At 40.1% G+C, this 17866-nt stretch overlaps 1 protein-coding gene across 4 annotated transcripts in view; it reads left to right on the top strand.

Moving 5' to 3' along the window:
• The window catches only part of nphp4 (nephronophthisis 4), a 207082-nt gene that overhangs the window by 13160 nt on the left and 176056 nt on the right, over nt 1–17866 (top strand). For 2 of the 4 annotated variants that reach the window (XM_072681571.1, XM_072681570.1), the window contains 2 exons: nt 13452–13621; nt 14213–14277. In XM_072681571.1, the coding sequence (XP_072537672.1) occupies nt 13452–13621; nt 14213–14277 (235 nt within the window). Of the gene's footprint in view, nt 1–12694; nt 12755–13451; nt 13622–14212; nt 14278–17595; nt 17629–17866 lie in introns of those variants that run through there. The other 2 variants (XM_072681573.1, XM_072681572.1) reach the window with 2 other exon arrangements.

The raw sequence follows: 17866 nt of genomic DNA, 5'->3' as shown, positions 1-17866 counted from the left end.
TGTTGTGGCCGGTTTTTATTTGCTGCTTGGAAACAGCTTTACAGTTAGAAACATGGGAATGTGGAAATTGTACCTGAATATTGTCTTATTTTAAGTATTAAAGAAATAATAATAACAATAATAATAAAATAATAATAATAACAACAATAATAATATCAAATAAGTCTACGTCTGATTCATCATGTAGTTAAATCACAGAATTGTTTATAGCTCTGCTCTTAAAATAATGGAGCTCATTGTCTTCAAAAATCAAACAAATCTTAAATATGGAAACATTGCTGCATGTCAGAATCATTGTGACAACCATGTGAGTGGGTAAAGGATGAAATTTCCTTTTAGGAGTGATATACAAACAACACATACACACACACACACACACACACACATATTACTATGTGCATACAGTGGGGTTCAAACATTCTGATTCTTAAAATAAATACTATTCTATACTAATACTACTATAATATTCCTACATAAAGTTGAGGTCCCAAAGCTCTCCTCATTGGAGTCTAGTACTATTGATATTTAGCATCCCGCTGTGGTTTGATAAACCAGTGCTTAATGATGTTAAATCAGGTGAGCTGCTGATGGAATTGAATGTAATCATGCTGTGCTGGCTGGGGAATCCAGGAAAAATCTGGAACCTTGACTTTGTATTTCAGAGTTTCAGAGACCCTAACTACTTTCTTCAACATGAGAACTTTTAGTTACTTTTTACTTTGTGTTTACCTGCATCTGTGCTAATGTGATCAGATATTTTACTGGCTACAACACTCTTGAACACCAGAGCAGAGATAAAGGATTTTCAACTATGTGCTTAGGTGCCTGTGTACAGTACAGTGTATATCGCTGCTGCCTAATCTAAAACATCTCTCCAATTTTGTTTTCAATTTTCTCCATGGTTTAAACCCTGTAGCTGCTCTATACACTGTCTAAATAATTCTGCCTAAATAGACCAATAGAAACTTCCATTCAAAGATAGGAACATTTTCACCTTCTCCTGTAAAGTCATCATTTTGGACAAACATGGTTTTCATTGGACAGCGACAATATGCACACAGTTTATATATAAAATAAATAGGTGTGTTTCTCGCTACACTGAGAAGTTATTTCTCTCTTCGTTATGTTAGCTCAACAGTGTACATACATTTTCCCTCGTTATGTGTTATATTGTCATAAGAGCTATGATAATATCTACAGCCAAAGCCCTCTTTTTTTACATTTCTTCTACATTTAGAATACACTCAAACCATTGATGGGATTGAAGTGTGTGTTAATTCCGAATAGATCGTGTGCAGTCATCTTTGCAGCTCTAATTCAATATTTGACCTAATGTACAATCATACCAGATGTTCCAGTTTTCTGAATGTGGCCATACAGAGCAGCAGACTGGTTTTATTTGAAAGCATTTCAAATGGCTGAAAGAGGCCCTGTGGCTGATGTTTGAAGTTGATGTGCTGGGTACCTGGGGGAGATGATAAAAAAAAAGAAACCTAAAAAAGCGTATTGCTTCAAACTGCGGCCCAGACTAGAGCAGCCACAAAGAGCCGGTAAGATAAGTCTGTTAGGGAGATAAGTCTGTTAGGAAGTCTGTCAGGATCACTGAAGCCCTTGTGTATTAACACTCATTTTCTCCGAGGGTTTTTAGGCAGCACACAGTGTTATCTGTACAGACATGTTTTGCAGAACTGAGATGCAAATAAAAATGATGTAAACAAGGAGAAAGTCGAAGATGAATTTATGAATCGAGTGCAATCCACAGTTCCTTCAGTTCCTTTTTTTTCCTTTTGAAATGTTCCTTCGGATATTTAAAGGTCAGTTTTTTTTACTTATGTAGTAACAAGGACAGGCAGTGTCACTGATGCGAAGCCCCAAAAGCTATTTCAGTGCCCTCTTGTAGAGAACCTTTGGCCTCCTAAATGTGAGAGCGTAAATTAGTTGAACTGAAGCTTTTCTTGCCCTCCTTCTTCTTATTATTTTTCTGCTCCTCCTCCACCTCCTTCTCCTCCTCCTCCTCAAGACAGTTTCTTTTGACAGGACAAACTAAACTAGACATCAGACTCTTTGCCAAATTCTACATTTGTCCTTAAACCTCCTATGGACTGTGTGTGGTAGCACACGAATGTATTACACTTAGGTGTAGGTGTAGGGGCAGTACTGATAACAGAGGCAAAACTGGGAGTACTGACATCAGAAGTCAGCACACTGTAGAACTTCTCAGGCTTTCACAACAGCTGATCCACCTAGTAATGCAGAAAGAATGGCACTTGGGGAATAAGGTGAATTGCAAAGCTTAGCATGCTGCTGTAGGACTCATCTTGCTCAAAGATGGAAGAGAATAATTCACAGCAGTGTTGTTTAGTAGAAGTGGCTTGAATGTATTGGATTAAAAGGGATGTATTGCAGATGCTGCTGCTAAAGTGATGCTGTGCCAGGTTTTCTCCAGGGTGTCAGCGTTGGTTATTTCTCATTCATCCTGACTCGGAGGGCTCGCATCTGCAAGGTCTAATCGTGTAATTCAAAATTTGGCAGTGGCACGCACCTCCTAATTCCTTAGGCCATTGTAATATGAGGAGATGGATTAGCAAGACGGCCCCCAAGACCCTTCCTGACAAATGATATAAGGCATAAGGGCTGATAGTTCCACAAAGGGAACTATCAAGGCTAGGGTGTGTCTGAATATTAATTTTATTGATTGATGTTCAGCTTTTTATAATGTTATAAGGACTGATTTCTTTCAGTTCACCTATTAAAGTTGCCAAACCTATAATTTGCTCCTTGGCCCACGCATATCAGGTATCTCTGGGACGTTCCTTTGCTTGTCACTGTGGTGGCACTTTCAATGGCACTTGCTCGGTATCTAATTCCTATGGTCCCAACTTCCTAGGCAGTTGTTTCACAGCACAAAAATCGTATCTTATGGAGTGAAATCATCTGACATCTAGTCTAAATAGCCGACATACACTATACGCACAAAAATTTGTAGACACAGCTAATAATAATTTTGCAAGGGCTTTACACTAGATTTTACACTTGAACATTTTACCATGAGGATTTGATTGCATTCGTGCGTGGCTGCTCCAGTGTATCCTGTTATATTGGCAATGCTTTTTCTATGGTGATTAAACAGGCTGTGCATGCGTAACTTAATGCCCGTGTATGTAGAGTGTATTACGGTACAAGTCTTATTCCATCATTAAATTTTACAGAACAACATGCTAGAAATGCTAAACAGAATATTTTTTTTTATCAGATTTATTTGTCCAGTGGTATCTGGATAGATAAAGCTAAACAAGCTCTCTCGTTGGATGGGACTTTATAAGCCGAGCTGAAGGCTCTGTACCGGGGCTGTTCGCTGATTCTATTTAATGAAAATGACCTGCTTACATATGAATTAATTTATTGTAATATTTACATTACTGGTGTGTGACTAACAAATGATGAATAGGTGTGAGGAATTGTAATCATGACGTAAGAGCTTGTGTGTGTAGTTTTCTAGTCTCTCTTTATATTTGAACAGGCATTTATTTAGTTAGTTAACTGTCCATTAAGACTACTGTACATGTAAGCAACTAGAAACACTTCTGATAACTTGAATCGGCAGACGTATGTAAATGTGTTGGTTGCGTGACCTCACAAAAACAATGAATCTGAAACACTCACTGTTTTGCTTAACTTAATCTGTCATATGTAGACTGTACTGTAGTATTGACTATGTTTATATGTCTACAGCAAGGCCTTTTTTTATTTATTTAAATTTTGTTACAGATTCTCCTAAATTTGGATCACCAATTTCCCAATCCATGCAAATTCTCCCCCTATCATGCTATGTTTAACCAGCGGGAGAAGCACACTTTTACTTTGTTTTTAAACTAGCACTGAAGCGTTATTTCACATCACTAGTCAACTAACAGCAGATATCACTACTGATTGTGTACCACTATGCAAACACACACAATAATACAGTGATTTTAAGTCTCTACTAAACTTTATACAGAGATTATACTCCGCATTAGGAGACGTGGATTCGATCGGGGGCAAAATGACTTGTTTGGGACGTCCCTAATATCAACGTATTAGTTTTAAGACACAGTTACAGAGGGTTTCATTCCAAGGGATACAAGTAGGGTTGAAAATGATCATGTAAGAAAAAACAATGACCATTTTTTGAAGCGTAAAACCAAACTGTCAGAAGTGGACCTCCGGGGGGAAAGAGGATATAGGCTCTTTAATTATAATCCCACAGTTATCATGTTATGAAACTTGTTGTTATTATTATTTTTGTCTTCCAACTTCGGCTAAGCTCTAGTTAGTGTTTCTGTCTTGTTATCTGTGGGCTGAAGCTTTCATCTTACAGTGAAACTGATTCGCAGTGGCAATGTATGAAATTGGAAAGAGAGTTAGAAGGTGATGAAATAGGCTGAGTTCAGCTTAGGTCTAGTGCTGTTAGACTGATGTGAACATCAAGCTACCCTTTACTCTGAGCTACTTTCAGCAAGGATTGACTCTCTCTATAGTATCTAGATCAATGTTCTGTACAGGAAAGATATTTAAAAAGATCAAGCAACAAGAATAGATGTCCTGAAAACATATTTAGGAGTTCACAGGGCCAACCTTTCCCACACCCTTCATAACTCTAGTCAACTTGTGAAGTGGTTTGGTTATATTGATATAAGGAAAAAAAAAAAAAAAAAAAAACCTGCTGCTTATATGACTTGGCTATGCTGGACTTCTTGTAGCGATGGCTAACGTCATTTATGTGTTTAGGGACTTGAACTGGTTTAACTGTTTACAAGCCAGAAACATTTTGGGAGTGTTACCAAATAGTCACATGTTCACCTCTGAGAGAAAAAAAACAGCTATACGGTGCAATAACTGTATTTTCACTGTAATAATCACTGTATTTTCTTGTCATATTTTATTAGTGTGGTGATTCAGACTGAGAGATCCAAGTTAGTAAATTTTAGAGACCCCCTCCCTGAAACCTAAGGCTGCTGTCACTCGTCTTCTTGTAAATTACACATTTGGTTAGTCCTGAACATTCTGTTGTTCCTAAAAGTTGAGGATAAAATGGTCCAGTCAGTTTACATCATCTTGCTTAGCCATTTTAAACGTCCATTGCTTGTTTTTTTATTATTTGTTATTTGTTATTTAAGTTATTATTGTATTATTACTGTTGAATATTTTTTTTCTTTCACAGTCTGGCCATGCTCTTCATCCCATGTTTCATCCCTCAGTTGTAACTATTTTGGTCATGCACTGGCTATTGTTTTAAGCACTTAAGCAATATTCTGTGCAAATTGTTAGCTAGGCTAATGTTCTTTTGCTTAAGCTAAGTGTTTAATTTTAATTAGATTTTAATAAGTCAAGTCAAGTGAGTTTTATTGTCATTTCAACTACACACAGAGTACACAGTGAAACGAAACAACGCTCCTCCAGGACCATGGGGCAACATTGACACAGTGCATACACAGTACAAGTGCAGACAGACAATACAACACAGTACAGACAGAGAATAATAAATACATTAGGGGTAGTGTGCAAATTATACAGTGTGCAATAAATATTGAGTCCAGTGATAAGAACTTACTGTGAAAACAAATCTGGTTGGCCAGATGAAAAACTTGGTCAAAGCTGTTCTTGGAGATGAGCGAGATTTATTTTTTTGTGTTCTTTTTTAAATTATCAGAGAAAGACTAGTTTTATTCAAGCAAACAAATGTCAACTCGCACACAATAAAGGCCAAGTTTCCCTGCAGCGTCTTGCTAAAACCATCTTAACTGGTGGAGACGGTATTTAGTGTGATGCTTGCTCAAACAAGCTGCCTTCATTTGTTAACCTGCCTAGTTGTGCAGTAGCGAATTAGCAAATTTGAAGCAAATTAGCCATCAAACCTAAATGCATAGATACATGCATCAAAATAAAAATAAACACATGTGATTATATGGTTGGCAATAGCTATGGACCCTTTAAATTTTAAATTTGCTTTCATGCTAAGATCATTTTAGATTTTTACATTGCTGCCTTCAATCTGCCTGGCTAGCACTTGCTGTGAGTTGGTTTCATGCTATGTTATGGACATCAAGAGCATCACAGTAATGTGGTGTGAATTTTGTGACTTTATCAGTAATTAATAAACAAACACTTGATTTGAAAAGTTTCTTTCAAGGTTAAAAACTGAAGAGATTAGAGGGTTGATGATGAGCAAAAGCATCTTGTGCTATCATCTATTTAATTCTATGAATAATGTATTTTACCCTGCATCCATTTCTGGTATGAGATTCCTTATGGAGTGTAGTCCATCAATATTGTATCTGTTATACGTTTTTGTATATTTTATCTTTGATTTCTTTCTTTGAAGACCAGTCTATGCCATTCTTGGTATCCGTCGTTAGGCCTGTTTCTTGGAATTCAGGGAATTATAGACTGAACCTAACAAACATAAATCCCCTGCATACTCAACTGGGATCAGCATGCTCTGTCTTTTGGTGAAGAGGGAGTGTGTTTCAAGCACTAGCAAATCAAATAACCATAGAAGCATGAAAAAGTGGTATATTTACTGCCAGTCACACTCTTTTTCTGCTGTTTATGGCAAAGGCCACCAATCCGTTTCACTGCACTCGCTTCCACAGTGAAATTAAACCATGTCCAAACAACATTACCCAACTCAAGATGGCTGGAATTGAGACTAAAGATGTGCCAGCATTTCCTCTCCAGATCCAGCAGTGCATTTTGAGGTTCCTCCACAGTGTTTTTATTTATTTATTTATTTTTTAACTCCAGCGATGAGCGTGAAACGAGAATTGGATGGAAAAGATGCTCTGTCTGGAAGCGTCATTGTTATCTCTGCTCATCCTACTGAAATGGCAATGTCAGAGCGGAGGAGAGGAAAGCAGAGGCTGCTTTTGAATTGGAAATGTGTACATAGAGCACTGACCACAAGGCAGAGACCAGCGAGTGAGAGAGACAGATGCAGCACAGACACACACACACACACGGGGGGATTTAGCAGCCTTAGCCACACAATGCAAATCAATATCTCTACCAGGGAGGCAACTCGGGGTGAATATGGATTCATAGAAATCTATTTATTTAACTCGCAGCAGTTCACATCAAGTTCAGAGGAAAGAAAAGCTTCCCTTTTAAAAATAGTGTTGATATGGACGTGCATTTATAACCGGTTAAAGTTCAGCTCATTAATGTTTAGGTGAAGGTCATTTCATGACTGTTCTGACTTAAGCAAAGGCTGAGCTAAAAATGACAATTTCCTCTTAACCCAAATGTAGATCATCATCCAAGACCTGTTTGGTACCTGAAGCTTGCCTCTCCTGTTTCACACTGGAGCTAAAGGGCTAATGTAGCTAAAAAAAAACTGATGGATGCTTTTACCTCATTTTACTGCAAACAGCATGCCTAAAACATCACACGCTCACCTCAAAGCAAGAAATCTTAAATGGGCCTACATTACTGAGCTAAAAAAGTTGCAGCCATCAAAACCCTGAATTTTGTTCACCTATCTCCACTTCAGATGCAAAACATAGCCTAGTCGTAGTCATAGCTGATTAACTACAGTTTCATGCAAAATGTTGGTCAAAATGTTTATTATTATAAATAGATAAGCCAGATGGCAGGATTTCCAAAATTAAGTTAAATATGAAGTGTTACTTAATACAAATGTATATTATATTGTGTAAAGTATCTTTAATATTTTAAACAAATCTACTTTTTTATTACTTCTTGAAGGTGATATCTCTGCAGGGGTCTTCTGCACAGTAGAATAGTGCACGGCCAGTTCCATAGTCTGCTCAATATTTCTGTAGGTCATCCAGATGAATCCTGTTAACTGCCATTTCTTACATACATTACAAACTAAGGAAAGGCCTAGCTAAAAACACTTTGCCGTCATCTTGTAGCCTTCTCCCATCTTGTGGGCATCACTTATGTACTGAGTGTTCAGAATGCTCTGTAGCTGCTTAGAGGAGTCTATGGACACGGTCGGAGGTCAGAGCTATCACATATAATGATCACTGCCTCTTTTTTAACTACAGTGTCACCAGGCAACCAACACGCTTGGAAGTAAAGTGCCAGGTACCCAGCTCTGATGCACTGACTAGCAGGCGCCTGTGCCGTCCATCACGCACTGATAGTGACTTGTCTACCCACCTTGAGAGCAAGGCCAGTAGTGCTCTCTTAGGCTTTAGGCTTTAAAATCTTAGAATTTTAACGTCCCACTACTGTGTTGTTTTAAACCTGTGCTTTGCTGTGGGTGAACTGTGCTGGTTGAGATGAATTGGGTATTGTGGCTTGACCTCATTTCTGTGTTTATTCCAGAGATTTGTTCATAATCTTCCCACACAGTCAGTCATCTCTCTCCTTCATAGTGAGTCACTGAGATTTTAAACCTAACCGTTGGAAACTTAATGCTGGTCTTTTTGGGTTGAGTATGCCAGGCAGAAAGCTGTACTGTATTAGCGCTGCATTCTTGACATGACCTCAGTGGCATATCAGGACCCTTTGTGAAGCATTTCTATGTGGAAGTTTTATTTTTGCACTGTAAATCAGCTGGAATCACTTGAACACTGCAAGGCTTAATGTTTGTCTAGCAGAGATTTTGGTTCAGTGATGTGCCAGATAGATTGTCTAACAGTGACTACATTCATTATTGGATATTAGTGGTTAGGGTTAATTGATGAGGTGAACAATATTCCAAATGACCTTTCTTTTCCATTAGAAGGTAGGCAATATGCACTATATGTCCAAATGTTTATGGACATCCCTAATGAATGCACCCATTGCTGACACAGATGTGCAAATACCCACACCTACATACACAGCTTGTCTACTCCCTGTTGTATTGCCAGTAGAACAGGACTTTTTTGGGCAGATAAGCTTTAAACCTATGAACCTATATGCACCACACCTAATACCAAGCGTGGTTTACAGGGGTATAGCATTGAGCTGTGGAGCAGTAACACTGTGTTCTCTGGAATGATGGTGGTGCTCCATCCAGTACTTTTGGGATGAGTTGGGGATGTGGTGGGGTGGTGATCATCCAATATCCTGACTTTACTAATGCTCTCATTGCCAAATGCAATCAAATCCTTAACACAATCCTCCAAAATCTACTAGAAAGACTTCCCTGGGCAGTAAAGACCAACAAAAGCAGAATAAACTAAATTTTAATACCAAGGAAGAAACAAAGAATGGACGGGTGTCCCAATACTTTTGTACATATAGTGTATATAGTGTTATATTATCAATAGTGTGAAACTGGGTCATAACTTTTTTTCCAGAGTAAAACTTGAAAACACTGAACACAAAATGTGCCTTGATGCGACGCCAGTATGCAGTATGCTCACAATATGTCACTTTTGATGTACTCGTACTGCTACTAATTGGACTACCTAACTGCACAGGCTCAGGGTTTTAAAGGCGCAGCATAACAGATGAACAGGCAGAAAAAAACCCAAAACAAAATAGCCTTGAGGATTAACATGGACTATGAGTGAATATTGCAGCCTCACTGAGAGGCTCATAGAGCATGTCTGAATCTATGTTCATGTTCATACAACAGGTAATATGGCCACATCCGATTTAGTCTGATGTCAGATTTATGTTCTGTGTCTGTCTAGTACATGGCCAAATAAGCTAATTTCCCTAATTTCCCCCACAGGGTGGGGGCACTGTGGGAGCTCATTGGTTGGTAAAGTCATGCTCTAAAAACAAGTGGAGGAAAAACCTTGTAGCCCACCGTAGCTATGAGTTTAGTGGTGTGCTGAGTTGATTAAAAGGCAGAGCAATGGCTATTGATAACAGGGTTGTGGGTTCAATACCCGGGCTCAGCAAGCTGCCACTGTTGAGCCCTTGAGCAAGGCCCTTCACCCTCTTTGCTCCCCGGGCGCCACAGCAATGGCCGCCCACCGCTCAGAGCACGTGTTTCACTGGTGTGTATGTGTGTGTTTGCTGCACGGATGGGATAAATGCGGAAGCCAAATTCCATCTGTGTCACAAAAATGTCACGGTTTTGTTTTTGTGTAAATGTGCCTTAAAGCAGTCAGACACTCTATTTATGCTCTCAGACATGAGGCTTTATCCTCTGTATGTGATTTGAGCCTCAGTTAGCTGGAACACGGTCTGTGTCATGGTGTTTAGACTGCTGACTAACTTATCTAATCTAACTTATCTACAAGTTTTTATAGTCAGCACTTGCATTGGTAGCTCAGCAGACTGCTATCCTGCCAACTAAGCTAATGTTAACCAGCTTCTCTCTCCTTATTCTGAGCAGTTTAACATTTGAAATTGTCACAGCTTTAGGAACATTTTGGAAACTGGTTCAGTTTTGCTTTCCCTTTTAATTGGCATGCTGATAAATTCAAATTCAACTGGGCTTGTCTTCTTTCCCACCTGTTTTCAGGGGCTGACTTCACCAAACAATGAGCTCCAACATGTTTTGGTGTCTGGATTCCAGAATTGCAGCAATCCATTTGTTTCTCTTTTCTTGAGCTTTCGTCAGTCTGTAAAAGGACAGCTCAGAATTCCTGCTGAATTCCAGCTCTTTCCTGTTTTAGTATTAGCGGCATTCACACTGAACGCTAAGACACTGAACGTCTTTTGCCACTCTGTGGGCGTGGCCACAGTGGATCTGCCACCTGTGACGTCACAGGCATGCCCTCTATATCGATATTTTGAGACAGTGTGGCGAGATTAGAAAAGGAGATGTCACCCTAATCACTGTGTATTGGATATGTGTCAGATTTTAGTGACAGATAGCCCATTCTGTGTGAATGTGACCATGGAGGATACTGTGGTCAGTGGGATAGACCAGCTGTGAACACAACTAAATGACATAGTCATTGTTGATGGAAGTCTCTTAACACGCCTTTTAGGGAGTGTTTTTATGCCTGTTTTTAGAAGATAGAGAACAATCCATGCAAAAAACAATCCATGCAACAACTGCTGCTAGTTGCCTAAAGCTTATAGAGTGGGATGTGTTATCAACTTCACTTCCAATATTTCTGCCTGTTTTCTGTGTAACACACTCTCCCTCACACACTCCCTTCACTAGTTTAATTCTTTTGCTGTCTGGTCCACCTTTTTTAACATTTGTTCAATAAAAAAGCCATTTTACTTACACTATTTTTGTAGCATAGCATTTTGTAAATGATGTATCACTGTTTTGCTGGTACATTTTGTTTGCAAAGTCCTACGTTTTCCAGAAGGAAACCACCAGGGCCTTGTAGGCCTTTAGGGCAGGTCTATAATGATTTTTTTGGAACTGACATAAATAAAATATCCCCAAGTATTGTGATGTGATGCCATATTTGTGCTATATCAGCCACCCTTAGCTTGAATTTATATACCTTTAGCAGAAGATTTCTCAGCTGGTGTGATAGGCGTGTGCGTCTGTGATTTTGCGTGTTGAGGATTCTGGCTTTCTCTTTTAACGCTGTGAAGATAGGACCTGCACTTCATTTCACATTCCCTAGGAGACACCCGCCCAGCAGATATGGGGGGAAATCTGCCCTAGACGCGCCGCGCCTCTCTCTGCTTCAAGACCAAATAATTACCTCCGAAATCTGCTCTCATCTGCGCTGCACCACTGCACCCTTCCCCACCCGCAGAACTGGAAGACACGCTGTTTACCTCGCCGAGCTCGCTGCTGATTTAGATAAGCTTGTTAATTAGAGGTGTTTTAGCAGCGGCGCTCCCTCTTTCACCTTTCCTCCTGCTTTTATAGTCGTGCTGTTTTATGTTGTTCTCTCAGAAGCACTCCCCTGCACACCCCCCACCCCACCCTTCTCCAAATCCACAAACACCTATTCTTCATCAGTTTCTCAGACTTTACTGTTGCCATACTGCTGCACACGCGGTGACCTCTTCTTTCTACTGTCTCTAATTCAGCTGATAATGGTGCTTATGACAAAGGAGTGACTGCTAAATGAAAGCCTACACATGAAATAAACATGAGGCAAACGAAAACTATTATGTTACAGCCCGAGGATGTGTTTGAGCGCAGCTGAATATTACAGAAGTGTAATAACAGGGGAAGGAATATGACTCCCTCTCTCTCACTCTCTCTCTCTCTTTTAACTTGACTCGAAGAAGCCTTATTATTGTCATGACCATATTACATTTCAATGGCTCCAAAACATACATTTACATTTGTGGCATTTAGCAGACGCTCTTACCCAGAGCAACTTACAAGGTCACTCGTATTACAGAGGCAGGCCAATGCAGTGTTAGGAGTCTTGCCCAAGGACTCGTATTGGTGTAGCACAGCATCGCCACCCAGACTTGGGGGAACCCTGGTTTTCCATATGGTGTAATAGCTCACTGGCAGCTAGTGGTTTTAGCAGTTTTATCTGTTGCGCCACACCAACCAAGACATTCATCTGTTTATCATACATCAGTCTATTAATCGTTCAGTTTATCGTTCATCGCACAGCAGCCCGAATGCCGACCTTTGGTGCAGCTATCATAAAGACTTCATTAGCTGATGTGTTTCTGTTGATTAGTATAGGTATATGGTGTTAACTACACTGCACTGTAAGCAACAGGCTGTAGCCCAGGGGTGGGCAATTCCGGTCCTGGAGGGCCAGATTCCTCCACAGTTTTGTGCTTTTCCTGCTCAAGCACAGCTCATTTGACTCACCTGTTAATTGGCAGGTTTAGTAGGTCCGTTGGAACAGGGAAATCAGCAAACTGTGCAGGACTCCAGCCCTGTTGCCCACCACTGCTGTGGCCAAATGTCAAGGTATTGTAGAACAGAACACAAGAAAAAATTAAGAAAAAATGTACCTAGTCATTGTTTCCTCCTGTGTATGATGGGTAGCCAATCTTACATTTTTTTTCTGCCCTGGAGCTTCCCTTTTCCTTTTCCTTACGTGTTGTTAATAATAATAATAATAATAATAATAATTATAATAATAATTATTATTATTATTTATATGTAACTTTATTTATGTATTTATTTATTATATCTATTATTTGAACCAAATTTTCGAATTCCTACCCAGTACCTAGGGCTCCCTTTATCATGCCGTCTGGGGAGAGTGAAAGCTACCTAGCTAAGTCACATTTTTAAAGTTGTCGAACTGCAGCAGTATCATTAGAGATGAACTTGCTTAGAGGAGACTAACTGACACTAACATAAGCTAACACTCTCCACTAACATGCATCACGCTGAGTGATATAAAGGGGAATTCCTTCCCACTCAGAGTAAATGAGGCCAGTTATGCTGTGGTATTAAAAGGGATCAAAGTAGTGATCTTTTGATGATTGGGCCAGCGGAAACCCAAAAGCTTATATTTCTAACACAGTATCTTTTCAGTGAGCAAGGATTATGTAAATTATGTAATTTATAATTTATGAAATTTCATTACAGGTTGTTTTGGATCATTTTGGAGTTTTAGTATGAATATTTGTTTCTTTGTTTCCTTCTTCCTTTTCAGGTCATATACTTCCACACTCCTTTGTGTTTGAGCTCAGTGGTGGCTGTGGTAGAGCTTGTCTCACTTTCTGCCAGGACGGACATTTCTCAAAATGCTGTGGGGGCAGGCTTCGGCCTTTTGCATCTCTTCTCCAGGCGGCCAGACTCCGGACCCCCTCATGGGGAGGGCAGGTAACGGTCATCGCTGTCCCTAAGAGCAGTGCAGCATGACCAATGGCACCAGTGTGGGTATGAGAGAGGTTGAGATATGCACTGCAGTTGAGAGGGACTGGGTCACCTCTCCACACCTCTGTCGGGCAGGTCGTTCACACAGGGAGACCAAGAGAACTTGGTGTAAAGTGTTGAAAGGGGATGGGTGAGGGGTTACGAACTGGTCACAATACTGAACTTACTCTCACTCTCCTACTGTGTAAAGAAAAGGTTAAAAGTTGACGTCCAGTACCTCATGGCTTTGTGTGGGCTGTGCCTGCTGATTAGTGGAGTTACTACTGTGCATTGCAACGAATAGATTAGTGTAATGTTTGTTCTTTGCTTTTTGTACTTTCTGGTTGGTAAATGGCATCTCCCTCTAGTGCACAAATAAACATTATATGCAAGTATGATGACAGTTATGCAAACATCTGCACACAATAGCCATTCATGTCCTCAGTATAATTATGAACACAGCCAGTTCCGCAGCAGACACAACCTGTTATTACTCTTAAAATATATGTCCTTGTGTGTGTGTGTGTGTGTGTGTGTGCATTTCTACCTGTGCTGTAGGTTGAGCCTGTTCTATGGTACGCCTCGAGCTCTGCTGCACCCAACACTGAGGGACCCCCTGCAGAGTGAGTATAGTCTGCCTCATTATGCACACTAAAACACTTACCTACTCCTCAGAGAGCAAAAGTAATCACTATTCAGCAAGCCGTACATTTAGAGTTTAGTGTTCAAGCTTGTAGTGGGCCTACTGATCAATAAAAATGATTTTTTTTAAAACGTATGATTTCTGTAAACAGCAATGCCAATATAAAGTCACTCCTTGAAAAGCATGTGTTATTTTTGAGAGTAAATATATGTTAAATTCTAATTATATGCAGTTTGTGGAGGAAAAGTGTTTAGTTTCACTCATTTGCAAATGATGAATCCTGTTTTATGGCAGCTTGAGTGAATTAGCCCATGGGCTCTATATTGTGGGTTGCTAAGATGAAGACACAGGCAGAACTCACTGTAAAGAGGAACTTAAAGGAACATAGTGAAGAGAACACAACATGCAACATGTACCCTCTTCTGTAGCAATGGAAAGATTGATCAGTTGTGTATCAATATTGGCCGATTTATCAGCTCTTAAATGCAATTGGCAATCGTCTGATATTGGTCTAACTTAGCTGACCCTGGGAGCTGACCAGTGATGTAAAACGTACACCGTATGGACAAAAGTATCGGCCCCCTTGGTCTTTTTCAACTGCAAATCTGACTTTAGCCAAAGCTGCTAGAGAAATGTGTAAAACTAGCATGCAAGAATTTTAACACCACTAGTACAACCTAGACCACAAATGCAGCAGAAATGAACCCGGCATACTGTACACACCACATTTTGACCAGTAGCAAGAGTATCTCAGCAAGAGTCAGAAAGCTAAAGGAACCTTGATATATTTTTTTTAACACTAGATAACCAGGCCTTTTTCTGGTTGTGAAAGATGTGGAATTATGTAGTTCAGAATCTCACATGGAGCAACGCTTATACATTCCTAGTAGGAAATATTGCATTAGTACAGCTCACTTACAAAAACGGTAGTTTGAAGAACAACTCCTGAAATTTGTTTCTTCGCCAAAGAGTCCTTTTGACACCTATACTCTCCTTTCCACTGAAAATGTAGCCAAGTGTGTTCTCCGAGAGCTTTAGGTTCAGCACGACGCATTGCATGACTCTGATATAATGCTTTGCTCTGATGTGAATGCTAATGACTTTGGCCTAGCTTTTTTCCTGAGGAGTTTTACATGTAACTTTTCCACAGTCTTGGTGTGTAGGAGGGCACAGTCTTTTCCTTGGTGTGTGTGCGTGTGTGTATATATGTGTCAGAAGAAGGCCAGAAGTACGTGAGGAGAAGGAGGGAAGCTAATCTAAAATTCCCTCAGATTTGAGCTTCAGTCGTAAATCTCCTGCTCGCTCTCTTGCTCTGCTACCTGCCATTTTCTCTCAATTATCCCTCTCCATGCTGGGAGGAGGAGCCGTCCTGCATGAGCAACAAGCATCAGAACGCACCGGCGCACCAAACACGCGCTCACTGTACGGGTCCTGCTCTAAGTAGTCTTAAATAAACTACCTGGGGTCGTTTCCTAGGCTTGTCTAATTGGCTAACTAGGGAGGCTGCTCTTACCTAACATGGAGCTTTATGCGATGCCATTAGGGTGAAGAGTGGTATTGAATTTTAGATTAAAAATCTGTCTGCTCTCAATGGTAAGCAGAAAATAAACAGGATGTTCCTGCTGTCTTCTGCGAACAGCGCCTCTGCTGTAGCTGGAAGCAGCGTGGTGTTGACTGCAGGGGCAGTTTAGTATATGTTGGTGTGGTAGACAAATGGGACCAGTGTGTATAAAATGAGGCAAAAGTGATTTTTCTTTTTTTTTTTTCTTCCTAAAGCTATTGCTTGGTGGTCCAGCACAGAATTTGAGAGTCAGCACTCGCATTTGGTGTTGACCCACAGTCGTTTTGTGCTCTGTGCTCAATGGGGCTGTAGTGGAAGGATGCCTGAGGCAGTTGGATATAAGTGCAAGTGTACTTTATTAGGGCTTTTTCCAAAAATCTGGTCACAGTCCATGGTGGGTGGCACACAAGAGACAGATGGAGATGACACTGCAGTTTCCACTTTAACCGGAGACAGGCCGAGAGATGCTAGAAGATGTGAAAACCTTGTAATGGGCCTTAAGTGAACAAGTCATGGCGAATAAACCAATCTGGTGGCCCTTTCCTTTTTTCATGGCTCCACATGGCTCCTCAGGTCAGGTGTGTTAGAGAAGGAACAGCAGAAAAATATACAGAATATGGGCTCCCCAGGGAACCACTATCCTGGAACTGATTGAAGCACAAGCACAATGCTGATTGTGCTTGTGCATAGCTGTTAAAACCAGTTTGGTGAATGATTATAGACGTCTTTTTGGTGGTCTGTAGCCCAACCTCCTAAAATGCGACTCTCTGAGCAGGGAGAGAACCACTGCTACTGTTGTGAGTACTGTTTTGTGATGGGGAAGACAAGCAGGTTTTTTTTGTCTGCATTTGGATTACTAGCTGTATAATAACATACTGCACTTCACAGTAGAAAAGCACCAGTTACAATGTGGGCGATATGACAAAAGTAAAGTATATCACAATACTAAAATCTAGCATGTTTTACAAAAAAAAATGGCACACACATAGCCGGCTGTCCATATGATGTAACAGAGAACTTCTTTGGAAAAGAAGTCTCCTTAGACCTTTGTAGGTGTATTCGACAGGGACAGTTTAACACTGGCGCTGTGAACAATATGTGGCTTCAGAACTGCATATGCAATGTGCAAAATCATTAAAAATGTCAGTCCTATCGGTTCAGACCAGATGGAATAGCCTTTATTGTCCATATAGTGCCCATTAGAGCAGCCAGCAAGCCTTATAAAATGATAAATGTTATTTGCGTCATCTATATATATATATATATATATATATATTTTTTGTTTTTTTTTGTTTATATATCACCTTTTCACAAAAGAACACAACTAAGAATAAAAGGGTGATCAGGAACATAAAAGGGGGAGAAAATGACCTCTGTGAGAGAAAGTGAGATAGCCTAATAAAAAATTAAGCTGTTTCTCACCGAAGCCCTCCATAAAGAACATAGAGCAGTAAGGTCTCTGACAGTAGTGTCTAATGGAAGGGTGCTCTTAGCAGCTTTGTGAGAATGTGATCTGTCTATACCTGCTCACATAACACATTACCCCTGATGATCTCTCGGTGAGAGCGAAAGCAGTGGGTACTAGAGGTTTTAAAAGGGCATTTTACAGAGCAGGAAAGTGTTACCTAAATCTAGTCAGTAGATCTCTCTCTTTTCTTTGTAGATGCTGTAAATGTGGCCCTTGTCAGAGTGCCTCGGATCTGTTTGCCCATTTTTCCTGCTTCCAACACCTCAAATTCAAGAACTGACTGTTGACTTGCTGCATAATGTGTAGGGATGCACCAACCTGACTTTTTCTGTTCCGATACTGATACCGATACATAACCTTGGCGTATGGGCCGATACTTGATTTTGATCCAATACCATTGTTGAATGAGGGCATCAGGATTGACTTAAACATTACTTTACTAACTTTGTAAAACAAACTATAATAAATGAACACAGTTCAGCTTTTGTCTCTTTCTAGTGCTGAAAAACGGCAGAAACAGCAAAGCTGTGACTTTTAAAA

This window comes from Salminus brasiliensis, chromosome 6 (assembly GCF_030463535.1).
Source record: "Salminus brasiliensis chromosome 6, fSalBra1.hap2, whole genome shotgun sequence".
NCBI lineage: Eukaryota > Metazoa > Chordata > Actinopteri > Characiformes > Bryconidae > Salminus > Salminus brasiliensis.
Note: the sequence above shows the minus strand (reverse complement) of the source record. Positions and strands in the feature narration are given on the sequence as shown.